Raw genomic sequence first — 23,871 nt, 5'->3', positions numbered from 1 at the left:
ACTGTTCATTTATTCCTTTCACTAACTGAAGTCGAAGCCAGGCTTCAAACTCCAAAAACTGCCTCATGTGTATTTGTCTCTTCCTTCTTTTTGCTTTTGATCATATTTTCATATCAGCCTGGAAATAATCAGAATAGTTTTGAGAAGTAAATATAATATATGACCATTTGACATGTAGTTTTTCAGTGAAATCAAACTGCAGCACATTTAGTACAGTTGTGTCTTTTCAACTGAACTTAAACTTGTGATGGTGAGGAACATGGCATCAGAACTGAGCAAAGAGGGCCTTTTAATATGTCTCATCATGGCTGGACTGAAGGTTTCTAAAGGAAACTAAAGTGCCTGGAGCTCTGAAACACTTTGAAGGATCTGGATCAGTTGTTAATGACTTTTTAGAAAGGAAGAGATGAACATATCAGCTTTTCCCAGCAGAGGATAGAAAAGATGTCAGAAGAGGAACTGCAGAGAGATTCAGTGTTTCACACAGACTTGAATCAAGGTTTTATAAAAGTTTATAGTTAGTAGCTATTAACATAAAGCTGTTTGCAAAACCAATGAAGTCTTGATTCTTATTCGTGTGTTGTAGTACCAGGTTTTGACCAGCAGAGGGAGACAACAATTGAAACACTTTCACAGAAGCTGAAAACGGATGAAAATGAAAAATTTGTTTATTTCACTCAGAATGTGACAAATTCATATAAATATATGTGAGATAATTACCATAAAAATATCTTCTTTTTCAAGCATTTTAACTGGAATAAATATTTTCTCAAAAATAACTTAGTTTGTGAATAAAGCTACACTGATACAAATGATATCTGTACTTTTTTTTTTAAAAAAAGAGGAAAAACAGCAGGGAACAGCGTTCTGTGTTTAGGCTCAAAGGTGTAAAGTTTCACCTTTTAGCCCAGTTTTGATTAGTCTTTTTCGTAATTGATCAAATAAAAAATAATTAAAGTGCTTTCTTTGAATTCTGCTTAAAATTTCTTTAAATTAATTCCACCTGTTATTTTTAAATAAAAACTGAAAGTAATAATCCTCTGAAGGTGGTGGAGGTAAAGGAGATAATACTGAGCATGATGAGGCTGTTGATGGTGAAGAGGCAGTTTTATCTATACTGATGATGATGGAAATACTGACGATGATGAGGTTGTTAATGGTGATGAAGATGATCTATCACATGTGATGTCGTGCCAGCTCATCGATCCATCTGAGGATGAAGATGAACTCTCCTACGGCCTTCAGCGCCCCTTTGTCTCTGGTCTGGACGCAACAAAACGTGTTTCGTGTTACTTTTCTTTAGCTTGTCTCTAAGTATAAACAGTCGCCGTTGTGTACGTCTTTACCTTTTTAATTTTTCTCTCCATCTTCTTGATGTCTTTGAGATATTTTGAAGGTTTTGAGGATGAAACCTGAACATGGAGACACCACGTTAGAGCTGAGCATTTGTGGGCGAACGTGCGCGGGCGGGCTTAGGGTAAAAGTACTCACGCAGTGCTGCAGTCTGTGCTGCAGCCGGAGCATCAGGTCGTTGTAATGAAGGGGGAGGAGCTCCTGGATCACGTCTCTGCTGAACACGCTCTTCTGGTAGACATCAGTCATTTCCTGTATCTCCAGCCAGCCAATCGTGTGCTGAGGCGACGACAACAAGTTTTCGCGCCATCGTGAGAACGTACGCAAATTAGCAGAAGAGTAAAACTGAAGCTAATGTTAGCTTTGGAGGGATGTTTGACTTGATTTTGTAGCTACAAGTCAAGAATGTTTTCCATGAGGTTTTCCTGCAAACAAACACTGGAATTGAACTTTTATCCATCCGTAGTTTTGTCTACACTGAACTTTCCAGCCGTTGGTGTGAACAGGGAAGCTTTTCTGACCTCTGCTCCTGGTTCATCTTCATAAAAAACTACACTTTCATCATCTTAGATTTAGCAAAGCTAACCGAAAGTCAGACTTTGTCTGCAGAAGCCCCAGACGCTCCACCAGCTGCTGTACAAACAACCCAAACACATGAAACTCCAGAGAAGCACCAATACATCACTAATTCTGTCGGGGAAACTCTCAGCCCAGCACTTCCTCCCTGGAATCCAAACTGTACGCGTGACTGCGTTCAGATGGAGTCTCTGGTTTGACGCGTTAATGTTTGTGGGAAGAAATTCCCTGTCAGGCGTGTGAAGACCTGTCTGGTAGTTTGAATGTTATGGCTCAGGCCTGGTGAGGCGTCGCCGTGGTGACGGTTAAGGGTGAGGTTGTGGTTGAGGTAAACCAAACGGACACGGCTGGGAACCGGAAACTTCGAGGAAAGATTTACCTCCATTAAACTTCCATTTCAGTACAGATGGCGTGTGAACGGTTGCTTTTTACTGACCTCAGAACATTTGGTGCAGAACTTGGGCAAAAATCTGAGTCGCCTGGAGAAACTTTCTTCTGTCTGCAGATAGAAACATAAAATCATTATTTTGGTTCAAACAAAACAAGTTTTACAACCGTGTAAAATCCGCCATTTCAGGTCAAAACTGCTCACAGAAGAAAAATTCTACGCAAAGTGATGAAGTATTTTTTCTGTTTTTGCTTGAAGTCTTTGATCTGATCGTAAGCTTTGATCTGATCAGAAGCTTTGATCTGATCGGAAGCTTTGATCTGGTTGAAGTGCTGCAGGTTTTCACATCCTGAACGGACCAAACCTCAATGTGAAACCAATCGTATGCATCTCAGACATTTTGATTCTTGGTGTTCGACCCGCTTTTTTTCTTCTTTAAACCATAATCGATCAAATTTGGAATCGCAGAAAGCTGCAGATCAATATGCAATTGATCCATTTAACCTAAATATTAAGTGATTTAAGGTGGAAAAGTTTACAATTTTATGATTTTTTTTTTTGTATTTTCATATTGCTGATCAATAATAAAAACTGATTAATAATAATCATGGATGAATCATGGATGAACAGTCAGATCAATTAATTGATAAATATTAAACCTTTAAGTGGGGAAAATGTGATAACTGATAAACTAATCAATACGTTTTATTAACCAGGATTTAATTCACCGTAAATCCACATAATGACTGATCGACTAATAAAATGGTTTATTAGCATTTAATCAATAATAAACTGACATAGTTAACAGGTTAATTAATGATTATTGATGATGAATTGATAACACATTGAAATATTGATCTAATCAGTGCAGTTTACCAATGACTTTTTATTTATAATAGGTAATAAAAAATGGATTATTGATCATTGATTTACACTGACTTATTGATGGTAAAATTTCATCAGTAGTTTTTATTGATAGCTACCTGATAAAATGACATTATTGATTGATAGAACAATCAATATGTTATTGGTATTTCTAAGTAATGTGACGGACATGTTAAGTATTCTGATTATCAGACTAATCAATAAACAGCAACGTGTGGAGATTTAGATATTAATTTATATTAAATCAACTTATTGATTGTTTTTTGGGAATATTTGCTCGATAATGAATTGAAATATCGATCACTTTTTAATTGATAGAGAATGATGGAGGGGAAAATAAGATCCTACCGGCAGCGTATTGATCAGCTGTTTGGTCCGGTTCCACAGCTCCCGGATCAGCTCGGTGTGTATCTCCTGTCGGCAGGTGAGCCCCTCCTCAGACGTTGCCGTGGCAACGATGCTAGCAACAATGCTGATGAGCAGAAGGAGAGCAGACATCTTGATGATGATGATGATGATGATGATGAGAGACTAATTCATCTGCAGCAAACTCGACTCCCTCTGCTTCATTTATACACCGTCCTCTCCCCCGCCTCCCCCCCCTCTGTTGACACTCCCCCCTTATTTCTTCCCTCTTCTCCTGTTGCAGAAATTTCCTAATATCGCTGACTCACAGCTGCAAATTTCCAAAGAGTCTCTCAGATGACGTCACCTCCCTTTCTCTCCTATTCCCTCCTTCCTTCCTCTTCCTCTTCTCTCCTATTCCCTTCCCTTCTCCTTGCTTTTTTTATTTCCTCCTTCTGTTAAGTCGCCCTGTCCCACTGCAGCAGCGGTGATGTCACTACCCCGCTCTGTTATCAGGTTCAGTTGGGTGAAACCTGGTTTTGGTGTTCAGATGTGCGGTCAGATAGAACTAGGTTGCAGCCTTGATTGATGCAGCTGAGGAACTGGTGACGGTGCAGGTTTGTGTTCCACATCACGGGTTTCTAAAAGCTGCAAGTCACCACCCGACCCAGATTAAAGACGAATATGTCAGCACACTGGCACCATAGAAGAAGAAGCTTTGCAGCTTGTGAGTCAAAAGAAAAGTTCTATTGTTCCTGGAAGTCTGAGCAGTAACCAGGTCAAGCAGCCACACTGCCAGTGAAGCTCCTGACGGTGCACCTGCTGCAAAGACCACATTGAACATGAGGGATTTTTATTTGTATTCCACCCAGATTTGTTTTTTATCATAAACCTGCAGTAATTACTGCCTCAGCCATGCTGTGCTTTCAGATAACTGCTGTGCCTGCTTCATATGATGCCTCAGATGTTAAATCCTGCAGAGCATATTTGGAACCAGTCTGATTATTATTTGTTGTTCTAAAGTTTGTACTCCTTTGTGTTTCCATCTGCTCGTCAAGCAAACTGTAGAACGGTTACCTTGCAGAAAATGCACGTCATTAACTGATGTGGGGAGAAAACCCCTGAGTGACCTGTTTTCATCTTCAAAGTGTCCAAAATCCTCTTGCTGGGTTTCCTTTGCTGCTTTTGGTTCAAATGTAGAAGATTTAGAAGAACAAGCAAAGGTGGATTGAAACCCTAAAGATAAAGAATGTTATATGTTCATTCGAGGTAGTTTTTCCCCGCTTCAAGCGAGACACGATGTGCTTTAGAGGACCTAAAACAACTTAAACTTTGGATAAAATGACTGCGGTTTCTCAAAAGCTGGCTTCAGATTAGCTTTTCTGTACTGACTGGAAACGTTTTACATACAAAAAGTGTTATCCGTTATCCCGTTTTATCCCGTTTCTTCTCATTTTATTTTCCTAACAAAAAAATCACTTCCGGTTTTTGTCGAGACCCAAATCGATGTCATCTAAACAAAAATATAGAACCTCTCTGAAGAAGTGGAAGGAGTGAACGCAAAAATCTCTATCTCTCTGTTTTGGTTCAGTAATTGTTTGGTTATGTTTTGGATACATCATTTCCTGGTTCAGTTTAGGAGCCAAAACTACTTTATATTTAGGAAAGTATTGTAATTGTGGTTAGAATACCAACTACAATACTTTTGAGGCAACTTTTGGAAAGCACTTCCTTTTCTTCCATTCAGTTCCTGTTTATGTTTAGGCAACACGATACCCTGGTTAGGTGTAGGACGTAAAACTACTTGGTTGGGTTTCGGGCTTCAGGAAGAATTGCTGGGTTTGGACTACAGTCTTTTCGAGGCCATTTTTGGAAAGCACATATTCTGTCTCTCCGTTTTGGTTCAGTAATTGTTTGGTTATGTTTTGGATACATAATTTCCTGGTTCAGTTTTGGAGCCAAAACTACTTTATGTTTAGGAAAGTATTGTAGTTGTGGTTAGAATACCAACTACAATACTTTTGAGGCAACTTTTGGAAAGCACTTCCTTTTCTTCCATTCAGTCCCTGTTTATGTTTAGGCAACACGATACCCTGGTTAGGTGTAGGAGGTACAACTACTTGTTTGGGTTCCGGGCTTCAGGAAGAATTGCTGGGTTTGGACTACAGTCTTTTCGAGGCCATTTTTGGAAAGCACATATTCTGTCTCTCCGTTTTGGTTCAGTAATTGTTTGGTTATGTTTTGGATACATAATTTCCTGGTTCAGTTTAGGAGCCAAAACTACTTTATGTTTAGGAAAGTATTGTAGTTGTGGTTAGAATACCAACTACAATACTTTTGAGGCAACTTTTGGAAAGCACTTCCTTTTCTTCCATTGAGTCCCTGTTTATGTTTAGGCAACACGATACCCTGGTTAGGTGTAGGAGGTAAAACTACTTGGTTGGGTTTCGGGCTTCAGGAAGAATTGCTGGGTTTGGACTACAGTCTTTTCGAGGCCATTTTTGGAAAGCACATATTCTGTCTCTCCGTTTTGGTTCAGTAATTGTTTGGTTATGTTTTGGATACATAATTTCCTGGTTCAGTTTTGGAGCCAAAACTACTTTATGTTTAGGAAAGTATTGTAGTTGTGGTTAGAATACCAACTACAATACTTTTGAGGCAACTTTTGGAAAGCACTTCCTTTTCTTCCATTCAGTCCCTGTTTATGTTTAGGCAACACGATACCCTGGTTAGGTGTAGGAGGTAAAACTACTTGTTTGGGTTTCGGGCTTCAGGAAGAATTGCTGGGTTTGGACTACAGTCTTTTCGAGGCCATTTTTGGAAAGCACATATTCTGTCTCTTCGTTTTGGTTCAGTAATTGTTTGGTTATGTTTTGGATACATAATTTCCTGGTTCAGTTTAGGAGCAAAAACTACTTTATATTTAGTACAGTATTGTAGTTGTGGTTAGAATACCAACTACAATACTTTTGAGGCAACTTTTGGAAAGCACTTCCTTTTCTTCCATTGAGTCCCTGTTTATGTTTAGGCAACACGATACCCTGGTTAGGTGTAGGAGGTACAACTACTTGTTTGGGTTCCGGGCTTCAGGAAGAATTGCTGGGTTTGGACTACAGTCTTTTCGAGGCCATTTTTGGAAAGCCCATCTTCTGTCTCTCCGTTTTGGTTCAGTAATTGTTTGGTTATGTTTTGGATACATAATTTCCTGGTTCAGTTTAGGAGCCAAAACTACTTTATGTTTAGGAAAGTATTGTAGTTGTGGTTAGAATACCAACTACAATACTTTTGAGGCAACTTTTGGAAAGCACTTCCTTTTCTTCCATTCAGTTCCTGTTTATGTTTAGGCAACACGATACCCTGGTTAGGTGTAGGAGGAAAAACTACTAGGTCGATACGTCTCAGATTCCACAGAGAAAGTAGACAGTTTAACTTTTTTAACTACATGGGAACAAATGGGTTCTAAAAGCTACCTTGATTTGACTGGACAGAGTTTAGGCCCATTAGGATGTCGTCAGAAGTTACACTAATCTGACCCAAAACTGTAGGGAGGATGAATTGGAATTGAACTCTTACAAGATACTTAATAATAAGTGAATCTGAGGGCTTTTGCTCCCTTTTATTGTTAAGTTCGGGAGAATTGAGGTATTTTTACACATTCCTTTGTTACTTTATGGCTCTTGTTTATTGAGGGACCCTGTGTTGCTGCATATTTACAACAGAAAAATAAATAAAATTAATCCCAAATAAATTGTAACCTTTATCCAGTGAAATTATTCCGTGTTTAATCATGTTCAAGCAATAACACACTAGGTAGTGTTTCCTTAATTTTGTATCGAGTGTAATGTTTTGGAGATTAAATTAATTGATCGTAAGCCTTAAATTGATCTTTTATAACTTATACTTGCTGTATAATTTAAGTAAGAGCCTCTACACTTTATTCTTTTTACTTCTGTTGTAGATACATGTATCTATGCGTATGCCTTCCTCAGGTCTAACCACACAATGCAGCTGTTGCCACGTGCAGATGTTGGGTTACATAGAAAGCATGTATGTTCACACTTCAAAACAACTGTGGCTTGATTAGCTCAATGGATTTCTTTTTGAATTAATATGGATTTTAGAGGGAAAAAGCCAACTATCTCGTCTCAGATCTTTTGTGGATATTTTATAATCTCAGATTTATTGATTTATTGCAGCTCTTCTGTGATTCACAAGGTATTTAATCCTTTTGCTGGTCTATCAGATGTTTGTTTTGGCAGGTTTTAGATGTGTGGTCAGATTAAAATAGCAGGTTTGTTGACTTTGCTGGAAAACTGACTGCAGTTTGTGTGCCGTGTTGTCATAAAGACCCCCTGCTTGACACTTTACTCCCAGCTGGAAGGTCCTGATATTGATCGCTGGAGCTTCCTGAGTGGAGTCATGTTTTCTAATCGTCTAAGTGGAATTTCTCTGTGTGCACCAGTTTCCTCAAACAGTACAGAGTCATGCAGGTGAATCAGTGACAGTGAAGCACCTGCAGCCAGGAGGGCGAGTCCGTAACAGATGGATTGTTGTGTCTCTGAAGAAGAGCTGAGAATAAGCCAAAATAAATGTTCATCAGCAGAATCAGCCATAACATTATGACCACCCAGCTGACATAGTTTTTCTACAGAAACATTGTAAACTCCACTAGACCTCTGAAGGCTTTGCTTTGGGAGCAGCAATGACATTCTCAGGTGCTGACTGGCTGTCATCACAGCCTATAATTCCTTTATATCTGTGCCAAGACTGCATTGCATTATTACCAGGATTACACGGTGGAACTGTGGACCTGCAGTCTTCGTCACCACAAAGGAGGATAACGAAGACCAATGAAAACATCCCTGCTGTAGCTGCAGAGCTGCTTGTAACCACCAACTCTGATCAGAGTGAAACGTGCTGACGCCTAAAACCTTCCACCACAAAAGACTCATCACTTCATCACCTCAGGACACGGGGATGTTTACACGTTGTACTTTCTATTTAGATTAACAGATTCTTGTTTCTTATCAGACTAATTGATTTAAACTTGCCGTATTCAGTGTAATGAAAGCGACTGCATGTGATTAAAGTCACCACCACTGAATCTCGGCTAATGTGCTAATTTGCATCAAACTTCGCCCACTTTCTTGGGGTCATGACTCATTTATGAATGTGTTCCAAAATGCCTTCGGTGACTCCACCGAGTCACATTTTAACCTTATTAACGCCACGGGATTTGAGTTTAAGGTTCCTCTATTGACATCAAAAGTGGATGTTGCTGTGTGGCTTCATACACAGATGATTGATGATTTATTCAAATGCAGCTCTAATCATTCACAAGTGATGTCTTCATCCACAAACGCTGAACATGTGCACCAGCCCCCCAGCACCTGCTGTACGGCGGAGTTTTAGAAAGCTTTCTATACATAGAGCCACAGAAAGACCGGTTTAACTGTCTTTTTAGCTGGATTCTGATTCAATTGGAAATGTTTTTTAGATCAGTTTCATGCTGGTTTCCCTCAGGTTTTGGCTGTTTCACTTTGTTTTGAACACAGTTTTGTAATAGTCTTGTTTTTATAGCTTTTAATACCTTTGCTTAGCTCCTGTTTTACATTGATTTTGCACGTGGACATTGTTGCAGATAGCTGGTTTCAGACTTGGTTTTGGGTTCTGATCTGGCTTTACACTCATTTTAGACGTGTTTATTTAATGGATTTAACCTCAGTTTGGACAGGCTTCAGAGTTTGCTTTCATCTGTGTGTTGCTCTGGTTTTTCAACATATTTCAGCTAAATTTGGACAGATTTTGGAGTCCTTTTGGACACATGTTGGATGGATTTTTGGGCTTTTGACTCTTCGTTGTCACTTCAGGAGCATTAACACCTCCTTGTGGCCTGGGCTAGATCTGCTGACCTTCTTTTACATTTTGCAGACGCATCTGACATAATTTTCTTTATTATCTGACTCAGAGATGGAGACTGATTGTAAATCAAAGTGTCATCTGGATTATATTTGAACACGAGACTCCTGAAAACGAAAGTGTGCCAGTCTGTTGAAACAGCTGTGCTTCTATAAATAACTGAAATAAATCAGCAGTGTTTGAGCCTGTGGAGCTGGTCTGTTTCAGCCTTTGTTTCAACACAAAGCGCTCGGCTAAATATGGATCCTTATCTCTCACACACTCACACACACACAGGGAAGTTTGCTGGTGTTTCTTCTTTCCTGGTGACACCTGAGTGGGAAATCCCTTGTGACGTCATCATGCAGGTGGAAGCTCTGCTGCCCCCCCACAGTGGTTCCAGTTAGCCAACTGGTTTATGACTTAGTTTAGACTGTTTTTAGCCTGGTTTTGTGTTGTTTCCTTATGCTAAAACCAATGCTCACTTTATAAAAAGCAAACAGTGAGATTGGAAAGTCTCCTCAGTTTGCAGGAAGCTGACCCAAAACACACCAAAGCTGGTCAAAGAATAAAAAGCAGGCCGGCGTTAAGTTAAGTACAAGAATGCAACCAGTTCTGTCCTCTGGAGATTAAAACTACAAATTAAGGTTTGCTTTTTTTAATATTAATGAGCTTGTGTTGTTTTATAAAAACCCACGGTTGATTTTAGATGTGCAGAGACTTGACTCCAAGAAGAAGAAGTAAAAGCCAAAATAAGTAAAAGTCCAATTCTGCTGCGACCTTCATGTTTGAGTCCATTTGAGGCTCCAGCAAAAGCTGATGAGAATTCGGAGATCAGACCTCCAAGTCACTGCCTCGATGAGTGAAAAAGCTCTTCAAACTGTGCTTCTTTAGATCCTGTTTGTCTTATTAACAGATGAACTTTATTCAAAGTTCAAAAGAAGGCAGTGAGCGACTTTCCACATGGAAACAAACTGTAGTGGCCAGCATCCACTCAGCAGGTGGAGCTGCAGAGAGGAGTTAAAGGACGAAAACACAGAGCCCAAAGAGGAGCCGTCAAACTTCTCATTTAGTTAAAAAAAGACTCACAGTTGGATATGAAACTCGTGTTTTTATTAAAATGAGTCATTTTGGCTTTTAGAAAGAAACATTTGAAACTTTCGTGACACCGACGTAAATCTGCTGCGAGTCTTGCTCTGTAACAAACTCCATCTCCACAAACCTTTTCACCAGAGCTGAAACTAAACCTACACCATTGAAAGTAGGTAAGTAGGTAGGTGTCGTCTGCTTGTGGTTTCTGCAGATTTCTGCACCAGTTAATGTAAGTGTGTCAGAGAACAGCTTCGAGTCCATCGCAGCAGAAACCATGACAACACACAATATTAAGTGTTCAAGCGCAGGTGATAAAGTGAAGCCCCAGGTTCTCATTAACGGTTTAATTCATCAGCTTCTTCATTTATTTACTCCCCATTGGCTTTCTGAAACGTTTTTCAGCATTATTTATTAAATTTATGGACTCCTCTGGGTTTTTATGTCTGTTTTCTCTCATGAGGAGCTGAGGCCAGTGAGTCCAGACGAGCATAGTCTCATGTTGCATTGAGCTGTAACGGGTTGGTGGGGTTCGGCTCCAGCGTTGTTTATCAGTTTTTGCAGAGTCTCACATCACAGTCGGTAGTTTTCTGCCATCTGTCAGAATTGTTCATCTGCTTTAAACTTTATTTCGGCCTTTTTGGGTTGTTTTGGGTTGTTTTTTTAATGGTCAGTTCGACCCAGTGAGATCTGGATCATACTATGAACAGAATACTTCACAAATGTTGGTTTGTTGGTGGTGTTTTGGTGCTTTTTTTGGATTTTTATATTTTGATGGCCAAGGTTCTTGGATTTAAAAAGTTAAATTCTGAAAGTGTCACTTGTTGGGATTCAACTGGACCAAAAAACAACGTATTGATTGTCACCCAGTTCATCTTAAAGGGCATCGCACTCGTGTGTGACTCATGTGAGATCACCAAGGTGTTGTAGCTGCTCACTGCTACTGCCCTGACATGCCAGGACACGTCAGAATACACCACTGTCCTATTTAAGAGTCTTATACACTGCTTACCCGGCCGGTGTCGACCTGAACTGTGTGGGGGCAGAGCTGCCGGGGATGAAGATGTGGGGGGGTTATTTCCATCCTGACATTATGGCAAAAGAGTGACAAAGAGGTCGAGTGATACTCTGCAGCCAAAACCGAAATAATGTCAATGAAATCATGAAGATGACACATGAAGATGCCTATTCTCATACTTGCGAATTGATTAATTCCTTATTTTTATATCACTTGTTCCCCAAGATCATTACAAAATGAGAAAATCTCTTTCACTTTACCAGAAAACTTTAAAAGGTTGGCTGTTGGAGTTATATTAGTGTGAACTGATTGTAAGAAAACACACATGTTGTCTTATTATTTAGAGATATTGATGGTTTTGGCTGAATATTGATGACAGTTAATTATTTCTATATTAAGTTTTTTGTGTAAAAAAGAAAGAACTCCCTTCTTCAATTCTTAGGTTTTATGTTGGATAGAATAAATAGATAGCATTAAAATAAGGTAAACCCAACCTCGGATGAACAACGCATGACATATTACACAAAAGGCAGAAGCAGTGTGTGAAAAACTTAGTGAACACTGACTGCTTCAAGGAGGAAAGACATCAGCAATGATCTTAGAGAAGCAGCTGCTGCTGCCCATCAGTCTGGGAAGGGTTATAAGGCCATTTCCAGACTATCTGGAGTCCATCATTCTACAGAGAGAAAGATTATTCACAAGTGGAAAACATTCAGGACAGCTGTCAATCTTCCCAGGAGTGGACGTCCCAGCAAGTTCACCCCAAGGTGAAAAAGCCCAGAGCTACATCTCAGACTCTACAGGCCTCAGTTAGCATGTTAAAGGTTAAAGGTCATGGCAGCACAGTTAGAAAAAGACTGAACAAGGATGGCTTGTTTGGAAGGGCTGCAGGAGAAAGCCTCTTCTCTCTAAAAAGAACATGGCAGCACAGCTTAGGTTTGCAAAGCTGCATCTGAACAAAGCTCAAGACTTCTGGAACAATGTCCTTTGGACAGACCAGAGCAAAGTGGAGATGTTTGGTCCTAATGCACAGCAGCACGTTTGGAGGAAACCAAACACAGCATATCAGCACAAACACCTCATACCAGCTGTCAAGCACGGTGGTGGAGGGCTGATGATCTGGGCTGGTTCTGCAGCCACAGGACCTGGGCACCTTGCAGTCATTGAGTCCACCATGAACTCCTCTGGATACCAAAGTATTCTAGAGTCAAATGTGAGGCCATCTGTCCCACAGCTAAAGCTGGGCTGAAACTGGCTCATCAACAGGACAAAGATCCCAAACACAGCAGCAGATCTGCAGCAGAATGTGGGGAAAAGAAAAGAATCAAGGTGTTGCAATGGTCCAGTCAGAGTCCAGACCTCAGCCTGACTGAAATGCTGTGGTGGGACCTTAAGAGAGCTGTGCAGAAACCAAAGCTGCAAACCTCAATGAGCTGAAGCACCGCTGGAGAGAAGAGTGGCCGAGATTCCTCCAGAACCATGAGAGAGACTGATAACGTCCCACAGGAAACCATCACTGCAGCTTATTAAGGCTAAAGGTGGTTCTACAAGCTGCTGGATCAGGGGTTCACTTAGTTTTCACACACTGCTTCTGTGTTTTGTGTCAGTTTTTGTTCAGTAAATAATGAGACGGTGTGATATGTTGCTGTGAGGTTAACTGGTGAGGAGCAGATTGTTTTATTATCATGTCCTGAAGCATAAAGCTTTAGAGCTGAAAGAGGGTGCACTTTCTTTTCGTTGGCTGGTGTCTGAATTCACAGTTCAAATCAACACTGTCTGATATCAGCTTTAAGGTCTGAAACAACACGGATCAAAGCATGTGCTTCAAGGCTTTGAAAAGAAGAGAACTAAAGACAACTTATGTTAAAGATCTTTATTTGAAAAACTTTGGATACATATTTAAATACTGTAACATTTATAATAATGAGCCATAACATGGCAACATGGTCGACACCGGAGTCCTTTCAGCTCTGGCATCAAAACGCTCTGATCAACAAAACGTATCAGTCAATATAAATATTTAATGTGGAAGTTAAAAAACTTAAATATGCTCTCAATTTAAATATGTTAATAAATAAAAAGTATAAAAGCTGCGGCTAAAAAGTGTGAATATGGCTAAACATGTTCCGATGGAAGGCTTCATTTAGCGGCGGCGGGCTTTGGCTCCACGCAGTAATCGTGCAGGTAAGTGAACAGGATCTCGATCTCTCCCACCGCTTTGTTTATGCCGCGCTCCCCCTCCATCTGAAACCAACAGAAACACGTGAGGAACTGTGGAAATACACCAGGGTAAGGTCGTCTGAAAGCCCCACTCACGATATTATGTGTTCGCAGTATAATATCGATATTTTATTCTTTCAGCATCGCAATTTTTATCGATAATCGCCCTCAATCAAAGTCAATAAACAGAACCTTATTAACTGATTAATTAAGCATTTTTTGAATATCTAATCATCTTCACATTCGTCTGGAAGACAATTCATAAAATGTCCAATAATTCCAGTTATGCTATTGAATATTTTTGCCGTTTTAATCTTGTTTTCCTTCTTTAATGCTCGTGTGCAGGTTCGACCTTGAACCTTTCTACAGTTATTCAGTAAAATCTCACCTTTTCCAGCTTCCTGCGGAACTCCACCGCGTGAAGATGGTTGTGGTAGTGAGTCACATTCTGCAGAGACAGACAGGTTCTGGAGGTTAGAGTCTGCTGAAGGTCTTATCTCTTTGATCTGTCGCCATGTGTTTTGTTTGTTCACTCTCGGAAACCACAGAAAGGTGATATCGATTTTAGGATCAACCACATCTCCGCCACAAAAAGATGGCATCAGTTATCGCAGCTTACATTTGACTGTGTGACAGACTGTGTGACCCATTTGATGAAAGTCGGTTATTTTCAACATTTTCAGGTTTTATCAACAAAAAACGTGTGGAAACAGGCTGACTTTGTTATCTAAAAGATCATCTTTCATCACCAACAAGAAGCAGCGATTACCACAACTGCTTTCCTCTCATTTCAAAGAGGGTTGAGATAAGTTAAAAACTGTAACTGACTCCTGCATTTATCCCTGAATAAAGGCATGAGGACTCACGCAGCCATGAGTCTTCAGATCCTCGCTGACGCGGTGGAGGTCGATCCTCAGTTTGGGAAAGCTGGGATGCTCGGTGTTGTGGTTCGGTAGGATGTTGTGCAGGTAGAAGTCCAGGATGTTGGCGTGGAGGCAGCAGACCGTCAGGTGCTCCTGGAGGAGGTCAGACATCATGTTCCAGTTCATTAGAGTCCTGCTCTGAAAGCGTTGCCTAAGTTGAAATATATTTGGGCAAATTCTCAGGTAGATGAACTCACCTGATCCTTCTCAGGTCTGGGTATCACTCGAATGCTGGTGTCCTCCTCAGTCTCCATTCTCTGAGCCTGAAGAGACAAATTACCACAACTTATTCACCTTCAAAATGAGGATCATTTGAAATATAGCTTGTTTCTTATGGATTGCAGTAGGTGATAAACCAGAAGCCTGTTTTACTGAATACAAAAAGACTTTTTTCTAAAGCTAAAGTAGAATTATGAAAATAAAATGATCACACTTCATTTTTCTGACATCCTGAACAAAACTTTAGGTCAAAGTCGTTAAACGTGAACATTTATCTTCTGTCAAACTTTTACATGAAATCAGAAGACACTTCTGAAACTGAAGGCTTACGTCTTGCGACACGCCAATGATCGCCTCGTGCACAGACGGGTCCCGTAGCGGCGGGCTGAGCGACTTCTTAACTGGGTGTGCTACCACCTGCTCAGCCCAGCCAATCACAAGCAGGATGGCGAGCATGGTGGCAGCCGCACGGAGGATGGAGACGAGTGTGGCGGCGTTGAGCTGCATGGTTCAGGCAGATGGAGGATTGTAATCCGTTCAGAGGACGAGTCTTTGAGCTGCAAGACAGAAGCAGATTAGAAAGTTAACTGAGGGTCAGAACATGAAAGAGTTAAAGGAAACTGCTGCATCTGAGCATGTGCACCAACCTGTGAGCAGGTGCTGGTGTGAAGACGTCTCTGTGCCACGGCCCTTTATACAGATCTACCCTCCGCCCCCTCTGCAAGAATATAGGACACCCAAAAAACCCCAGAGCTCACACACAGTGATACACACTCACACACACACACACACACACACACACACACACACACACACACACACACACAGGTCAGTGATGACCTGGTATCTGTTTACTGTCTTTTCCACAAAGAGGAAATGAAGGTGAGTCAGTCAAGGTGTAACAGCTTAATGAATGCATGTCATCAATTTGCTTTGAGCATTTTAATTCTACTTCTGTGTACAATTCTTATTTCCTTTGTGTGTGTGTTTGTGGTCCCTGGTGGATTACAAACTGGAAGTGACCTCTTTATTTCCCTGAGAGGAAAAACTCCGCTCAGTTTACCAGTTTTATAGCAGATTTATTGTGGTCACACTTTTGCAGCCTCAGTTTAAAGCCACTGGAGTAGGTAAAGTAGTAAAGAGTGTCATAATGCTGCGTAAAACGAATGATTTGAAGCTTGTTCTGTTTTCATGTTAAAGTGGACATGACACCATCATCTGCAGTCATGTCATTCTTAATCTTGGGTATCTCCAGATTATCTTTGATGAGGAAGAACTTTTTCCTCCTGATAACAAGAGGATCTGGCTAAAGTCTCTACTGATTGGTCGAATTCTGGTGCACTCATCATCAGAACAACTGAAAGGGCTGCGTTTTACCACCAATCTGCTTCTACAGTGTGTCAGTCATGCCATAAAGGACTTATGATCTGTTCACCTCCTCCCTCCTTCTGTTTGAAAATGCAGGTTTTGTTACCTGATTAGCTTTAGCTTCAAATTTGGTGGATATTAATAGAATCACGCTGCAAAAAAACAAGCTAAACACCGTAGATCCATATTTGGACTGAATTACTGACCCTGTTGCTGTATTTCACTCACATTTCTACACAATCAAATCTACATTTTTGCACATTTTTGAGCGTGAACACGTGGCACAAAATCTAAAGAAGTTAATAAACAGTTCTGCACTGACTGTTAAAGATCCGCTGATCTGATAAATCCAACTTCCTTTTTTTTTTTGCAAAAGTAAACCAAACACTTTCAGACTCACTCAACTGTGAGTTCATTTTATTAAGTTGTAATCAGTGTGTGCCGTGAAAGATTTGCTGTGATCACTTTATGTTGCGGTGCTGAGAGTTGTTATGATTTCAGAGGCTCGTCTTACAGTATTTTCAGGTGATTCTGAAGGTTAGGCTGCAGGGTCCCTGCGTGCAGATGATGGCGTCAGTGTAGACGGCGGCAGAGGAATCGTGTGGGATCAGCTTTTGGCTCGATTTAAGCACAGTTTTGGAATTAACAAATGAAGGTGAGAAGAAAGCTTTGCAAATGCAAAGGTAGTTGGTTTAGTTGGACAAAAGGCAGAACAAAAACGTAAGGAGACGTGTTTCCACCTGTTCAGGTGTGTGTTTTTGGACTTTTCTTCCATTTCTTTTCTTGTGTTGCTGTGCATCTATGAAACAAAGTGTAATGTTAGCTGTTGCTTTGCTGCTTTCTGCTTTTTATTCTTGGTTATTGGTTGCTGTTGCATTTGATTTATTCAGCCAACAGATATCAATTCATAAAGGTGGTTTTAAAGCTCAGGTTGAATATTGGAAAGGCCAATAGTTTGGTCATTTTCTTTGTTAGAAAGAGAGTTTCTTTGTGTTTCTTTGATAATTTACACCTATTACATATTCTGAATTTAACAGGGAGCCAATGAAGAGAAGCTAAAACTGGAGAAATATGATCTCATCAGAACTCTGGCTGCAGCATTTTGGATCAGCTGGAGGCTTTTCAGAGAATTTGCAAAGTTGAACTGCAACAACTTTAGACAAAAAGGGGAGATTTAATATAGGTTGATAATTAGCCAACACTTCTGAATCAAGAGTAGGTTTTTTAAGTAAAGGTTTAATTACAGCATCCTTAAAAGTCTGAGGTACATATCCTGTCAACAAAGACCGACTGATCAAATCCAATATGGAAGTGTCAATTAAGGGGAAAACCTCCTTGAACAGTCTGGTTGGGATTGGGTCTAAAATACAAGTTGATGGTTTAGAAGAGACTATTGCTGTTGTTAGCTCAGAAAGATCAACTGGACAGAAGCCGTCTAAATACAAATCAGGTTCTAAAGATACTTCTAAAGCTGCTCTACTTGATGATACATCAGTGATAATAGTGGGAAGGATTCCATCAATCTTCTCTCTGATAGAAACAATTTTATTGATGAAGAATCTCATGAAATCATCACTGCTGAGAGTTAAAGGAATACATGGCTCAACAGAGCTCGGACTCTTTGTCAGCCTGGCAACAGTGCTGAAAAGAAACCTGGGATTATTCTTATTCTCTTCTATCAATAATGAATAATAAGCAGTTCTAGCTTTACGAAGTGCTTTCTTATACGTTATTAAACTATCTTTCCAGACTAATTGAGACTCTTCTAAATTAGAGTCTCTCCAGCTTTCTTGCAGTCTGCTTTAACGCACGCAGCTGTGAATTATACCACGGAGCCAACCTCTTCTGACTGATTACCTTCCTTTTCAGAGGGGCAACATTGTCCAGTGTTGTACGCATTGAAGCTGTAGTGCTGTCAACAAGAGAGTCAAGTTCTACTGGAGTAAAATTTAGGTAGCCGTCCTCTGTCATATCAGCACATGGCAGTGAAGAAAAGGATGATGAAATCAACTCTTTAAATCTGGTTACAGCATTCTCAGACAGACACCTTCTATATGTAGAATTCTTCTCAGAAACCGTGTAGTCAAGTAATGTAAATTCAAAAGTTATTAAAAAATGGTCAGACAAGACAGGGTTATGAGGGAACACTGTTAACTGTTCACTCTCAATGCCATAAGTCAGCACAAGGTCAAGGGTGTGATTAAGGCAGTGAGTAGGACTGTGAACACTTTGAGAAAATCCAATAGAGTCTAATATAGAATTAAAGTTAATATTTAGGCTGTCATTTTCAACATCTACATGAATATTAAAGTCACCCACTACAATGACTTTATCTGTACTCAGCACTAACTGGGATAAAAACTCTGAGAATTCAGACAGAAACTCAGAATAAGGGCCAGGTGGACGATACACAACAACAAACACAAGAGGTTTTTGTGATTTCCACTTTGGGAAAAACTGAGAATCAGAAATTCAAAAGAGCTAAAACTAATCTTGGGTCTAGGACTGATTAGTAACCCTGATCTGAAGATAGCTGCCACTCCTCCTCCTCTGCCTGTGGTTGGAGGAACGTGAACATTTAAATAGTCAGAGGGAGTTGATTCATTAATGCCAACATGATCCTCCTGCTGCAGCCAGGTTTCTGTCAGACAAAATATATCAATATGATGATCACAAATCAAATCATTCACTAACAGAGACTTCAAAGGGAGAGATCTAATATTCAGCAAACCACATTTAATAGTTTGGTGTTTTTGTTCAGTTAAAGTGTTGTTGGGTTTCTGGATTTGCTCCTCTTGTATTTATAGATTTATTTAATTTGGGAGTCATTATGTTAGACTACAACTCTGCATCCTGGTCTTAACCCTGGGTTGTCATGTATTTGGATCTAATCTAGTCTCCGGTGACATTGTTTGGTTTTCTTTAAAGAAATAATCTACTGTGATGATGCTGTAGCACCACCTATGCTGTCACTGAACCATATCCCATCCCAAGCAGCCAGAACAAGACCCTGATTGGTCCAAACTACTGGGGATTGACCATGAACACACCACTTGAAGCCTGGCATCAATATCCCTGCAGTTATTAAAGTAAAACATCTCTTTTTATCGCTCTTTAAGGTAGTTTTAGATTAAAGATGGTTATATTTAAAGAAGCAACAGCTCATAAACTATCCTCCTGGTGACTGGGACACCAGCACCACGTGCCTTTTTTACTTATATTTGTGCAACAGTGGATGGAAACTGGCATAGATTCAAAAGTTATTTGTGTTTTCTTAAAGTTCCACCTAATTTTGGATCCAAAACACCTACAGCCACATAACCCCATTAAAAGAGTTAAACAACAGACAACTTTCACATATTGATATAAAATACTCCGGATGAAACAGTAAACTTATGAAAGAACATGTAATAGTGTGGGAATTACATAATGGTGAAAGTTGGTGCCAAATATGAAGTAAGTATCCCCTAAGGGAAGCTAAATAATACTGTGAATAAAAAGGATCCTACTATGAATCCCTGGGGCACTCCAGAAAACACTAAACCTCTGGCTTAGTGGCTGTTTCTTGGTGTCCACTACATAAATTTAGCTCCACGTCAGTGATCCTGTGGGCATATTATCTCGGCGCCAAATGGCTCTTTAGTTGATACAGATGTCTGGTTTCCCCTCAGACTCCCAACAGAGTTTTCCTGGTTGTCTCTTTATCCGTGACTGAAGGATCAAGTGGCCGTTTCCTTTATCAGTTTTACACTTATTGTGCTGAATGTGGGTGTGTGGATCCCTCAAACGCATCACAGCTACAATAGAAATGCAAAATTTGCACTTTTAAAAACTTGTTAAAGGTAAAAAATCTGCTTTTTATTTAGCTCAGACAGACAGAATTGAACCCACATAATAATTCATATTTACAAATTTCCCATCTGAGGCTGAAAATTCTGCTTAAATTGCCGGTTTGTTTGCAGTAGTCTTTAAAAATGTGTCATGAAAGCTTGAAACAAAGCGTGACATCAGCTCTGCGTCATGGGAAAAATCACTTGTCATGACCTATTGCAACACGTTTTAATGAAGAAATGGAACACCCAGTTAGCAATGCAAGGAAATGACAAGCAATAACTAACAGCTCAGCAAAGTTCCTGGGACTTTTGGCAGAAATACAAAAAGGTGTGTTTCTGGATTAAGAAATAATTCAGCAATTTAGCTCCTTTATTCTCCATCACAGCCTGAACCCTCTGAGACCAGCTTTCTGTCATTTCTTTAAGGAGTCTTCAGGAATAGTTCTCCAGGCTTCTTGAAGGACATCCCAAAGCTCTTCTTTGGATGTGGGCTGCCTTTTGTTCCGTTCTCTGTCAGATGATCCCACACTGCTTCAATAATGTTGAGGTCCGGGCTCTGGGGAGGATTCATCCCTCCATAAGACCTGTTGCCACTGATTTTCAGTCCACTTCTTGTGTCATTTGGCACAGCTCAGCCTTTTCTCCCTGTTTCCCTTCCTTAAGAATGGCTTCTTGACAGCCACCCTTCCATGGAGACCATTTCTGATGAGGCTTGGGCCAACAGTAGATGGATCAGCTGAAGGTCCAGATGCATCTCTCAGGTCCTGTCAGGTCACAGCTGGATTTTTTCCTCTTTCTTAAGGACATCACTTTCAGATCCTGTTCATCTGCTGTAGATAGTTTTTTAGGCCTGACACTTCTTCTTTTGTCCTCCACTTGTCCAGTTTCCTCAAATGTTTTAAGGACACACTGCACACCATGCTGAGATATGCCAAGTTTTCAGCTAATAGCTCTTTGGGAATCACCTTGTTGCTGCAGAAATCCTATTTTCTGTCTGTCAAACTGTGTTTTCTTTGCTGTTTTTCATAGATGCAGCTAAAGAAATGGGAACAAATGATGTGTCTTTGTGACAAAGTGCCTAAAGATCCAGTTTAAAATGGCTTCTTTGCTAAGTTGTCTGTTCTGTGTCGACACAACACTGGTTCATCCCTTGAGTTAGGAGCCTTTTTCCTGCCTGAATGCTTCAAAGGTCAGAGTTAAGTGACTTAGCAAAGAAAAATGTTCCTCTGAAAAGAAAGCAGGAGAACTATTGCTCAGGACCACTTTAAGAGATTATAAGAAAGTCTGACTGCTTGTAGGGAAAATGTGAAGAAATGAGGGCTGGATTAAGACTTTTGTACAGCACTGTGACTTTAGAGAAACATTTTAGGACTTTTTACTTGTACATCAGTAAAACATGACAGTGGGAAGTTGCCTGTTTTCATGTCGAACTAAGATGTAGCTCAGTTGAGGTCGATGTAAATTTAGCTGCAATAAAGCTGACGTAAAATAACCACGATTTACAACATAAACCCAGTTTTATCATAAAGGTTAAGCAGCTCTTATCAGTCATTGTGTGTCGTCGTGTTTCGGATGACGCCACAGGAGAGTCCACTCAGCTCTGCATTGTTTGCTCTACTTAGTACATTGTTATGAGGGGAATTCACAGGCAGCGGCTGCATCTCAAACAGGTGAATGTGTGCATCTGTTGTGTTTTTGTAGGGCGTGCTGACAGGTAATCCGTCCTTCCTTCTCCGGCTGGAGGAAGGGATGAAGATCATTGTTCTACCTCTGCTGCGATGTGCGGAGAGGCGTGGGAAAATGCTCTCTGGAGTTCTGCAGGTAATTCCTGCCTCAGTAAGGCTGAATAGAAATAAAGCAGTGATCAATTGATCCGAAAACACCACCAGGAAGAACTCTGACTTTAAAAGTTTACTTTTAGTGAAAAGATGTGAAACTGAATCTGTGGTTTCACTGCTGCAAAGAAGACATTTGAGGACATAAAGCGGTGGCATGTTATTGATAAATAACTGAGAAATGGTAAGAAATTCAACAGATTAATCAGTGATGACGATAACTGTCAGTTACATTATTTACATTAGTTACATTTGTGTCACAGCTTTTTATAAACCGTAGTGATGAGAGCATCAAGATGTGACAATACTTTAAAGCAGCGCTTCTAGTCCTGGATTTCCAGATGTGTTTCCTTCCAGATGAGTTTCCTTCCAGATGTGTTTCCTTCCAGATGTGTTTCCTTCCAGATGAGTTTCCTTCCAGATGAGTTTCCTTCCAGATGAGTTTCCTTCCAGATGTGTTTCCTTCCAGATGTGTTTCCTAACAGATGAGTTTCCTTCCAGATGTGTTTCCTTCCAGATGAGTTTCCTTCCAGATGAGTTTCCTTCCAGATGTGTTTCCTAACAGATGAGTTTCCTTCCAGATGAGTTTCCTTCCAGATGAGTTTCCTTCCAGATGTTTCCTAACAGATGAGTTTCCTTCCAGATGAGTTTCCTTCCAGATGAGTTTCCTTCCAGATGTTTCCTAACAGATGAGTTTCCTTCCAGATGAGTTTCTTTCCAGATGTGTTTCCTTCCAGATGAGTTTCTTTCCAGATGTGTTTCCTAACAGATGAGTTTCTTTCCAGATGTGTTTCCTTCCAGAACAGGAAGTACAAAACCAATTAACAAACCTAACTATGCAGTTTAAACTTCCATCTTTAAGTTGTGTTTTGTTTTTGTGAAATTTACAATGATTTTATTTCCTCAGTTTTAATGCGTCATACAGAAGCTGTTTCCAGCTGTTACTTAGTGCCAATATTAATCAAAAACCTTATCATTTTTATGTTCGTATACATGATAAGAAATGCCTGAACCTCACCTTAATCACGTCATAAAAGTGAGATTTTTTAATCTTCTGCTGCCATCAGTTCATCATGTAAATGTTCCACAGATTGATTTCTATCTGCAGTCATTTCGCAGGTTGGTGGAAAAGAAAAAGACTGATAATAAACACACCCTGTTGGTTTGTAGATGTTGTGGGATCCACCAGGAGGCGCTGGAGGACATGACCGGAAGGTGAGATGACCTCCAAAACAATGACCCAAATGAGATAAAGGAAAGCTGTGATCACTGCTTCCAGAAAAAAGTCTGGATGCAGTGATGGTGATCAGAATTTGAACCTCGGGAGGAAACTGCCCCGCCTTTCCACTGCAGGACTGTTTGACTACAGATGGAAGGATATACCTGCATCTCCACAGAAGGAGTCTGCGTCATGGTTTAACTCCACATGGGGCCTCTGCTCAGGGAGGAGAGGCTTGTAATGCCCTGAAAGAATGTTTTCTTTCCTGCATTTGACACCACCACCAGCAAAGCTTCTGGTTTTTTCTTATTGAGCTTTACACAAGATGGAGGTTGCAATTTAAGCTTTAAAAAGGGACAAACTTGAGACTGAGGAGCCAACAGAGGCTGTACCCTTGTAGTTATTTGGCTGGTCAAGGATCAGCTGACTGGCTCAGCTCGTCGTCACTTTCGGGTCCTTCTGAGGCTGACCGTGTGTGTTTGTCACCAACTGTGGATGCTACTGGATGCAGGGGAACCTTTCCTTTCCTTTGGGGACTGATTTTTTTAGGGCAGTTTATGTTATCAACACCTCTAAAATGTACTGTAGCGTGAATACATGGAAAGTTTCGTAGTGTGAAGAGGACATGTGCAGAATTCCAGATGGAAAGCAGTAACCCAGGCTGAGGCTACCACACCCTGAAGGAGGCAGAAAAGTCTCTCA

At 40.4% G+C, this 23,871-nt stretch overlaps 2 protein-coding genes across 2 annotated transcripts; both read right to left on the bottom strand.

The window, feature by feature from the left end:
• Positions 1–1,155: 1,155 nt before the first annotated feature.
• Positions 1,156–3,714, bottom strand: il26 (interleukin 26). Its single transcript, XM_072377450.1, has 5 exons — positions 3,551–3,714; positions 2,366–2,428; positions 1,492–1,632; positions 1,347–1,412; positions 1,156–1,263 (listed from the first exon to the last, which is right to left on the bottom strand). Exons 1-5 carry the CDS (start codon positions 3,698–3,700, stop codon positions 1,177–1,179), a joined length of 507 nt encoding a protein of 168 aa, XP_072233551.1. The 5' UTR covers positions 3,701–3,714; the 3' UTR covers positions 1,156–1,176.
• A 9,732-nt stretch (positions 3,715–13,446) lies between these two features.
• On the bottom strand, positions 13,447–15,546 carry il22 (interleukin 22). Its single transcript, XM_072377372.1, has 5 exons — positions 15,245–15,546; positions 14,893–14,958; positions 14,639–14,785; positions 14,161–14,220; positions 13,447–13,796 (listed from the first exon to the last, which is right to left on the bottom strand). Exons 1-5 carry the CDS (start codon positions 15,419–15,421, stop codon positions 13,692–13,694), a joined length of 555 nt encoding a protein of 184 aa, XP_072233473.1. The 5' UTR covers positions 15,422–15,546; the 3' UTR covers positions 13,447–13,691.
• Between the last annotated feature and the right edge of the window lie 8,325 nt (positions 15,547–23,871).

The sequence above is a fragment of the Leuresthes tenuis genome, unplaced genomic scaffold (genome assembly GCF_036924035.1).
Source record: "Leuresthes tenuis unplaced genomic scaffold, fLeuTen1.0.hap1 SCAF_23, whole genome shotgun sequence".
NCBI classification, from domain to species: Eukaryota; Metazoa; Chordata; class Actinopteri; order Atheriniformes; family Atherinopsidae; genus Leuresthes; species Leuresthes tenuis.
Note: the sequence above shows the minus strand (reverse complement) of the source record. Positions and strands in the feature narration are given on the sequence as shown.

Excerpts from the sequence above, each read along its gene's own strand:
- il26 (XM_072377450.1), bottom strand. The coding sequence starts at position 3,700 with ATGTCTGCTCTCCTTCTGCTCATCAGCATTGTTGCTAGCATCGTTGCC. Across the intron at positions 1,633-2,365 it reads TCTGCACCAAATGTTCTGAG|CACACGATTGGCTGGCTGGA; the intron begins GTCAGTAAAAAG and ends TCGTCGCCTCAG. Across the intron at positions 1,264-1,346 it reads TGGAGAGAAAAATTAAAAAG|ACCAGAGACAAAGGGGCGCT; the intron begins GTAAAGACGTAC and ends TGTTGCGTCCAG.
- il22 (XM_072377372.1), bottom strand. The coding sequence starts at position 15,421 with ATGCAGCTCAACGCCGCCACACTCGTCTCCATCCTCCGTGCGGCTGCC. Across the intron at positions 14,221-14,638 it reads ATCTGAAGACTCATGGCTGC|AATGTGACTCACTACCACAA; the intron begins GTGAGTCCTCAT and ends CTGTCTCTGCAG. Across the intron at positions 13,797-14,160 it reads TCCGCAGGAAGCTGGAAAAG|ATGGAGGGGGAGCGCGGCAT; the intron begins GTGAGATTTTAC and ends TGTTGGTTTCAG.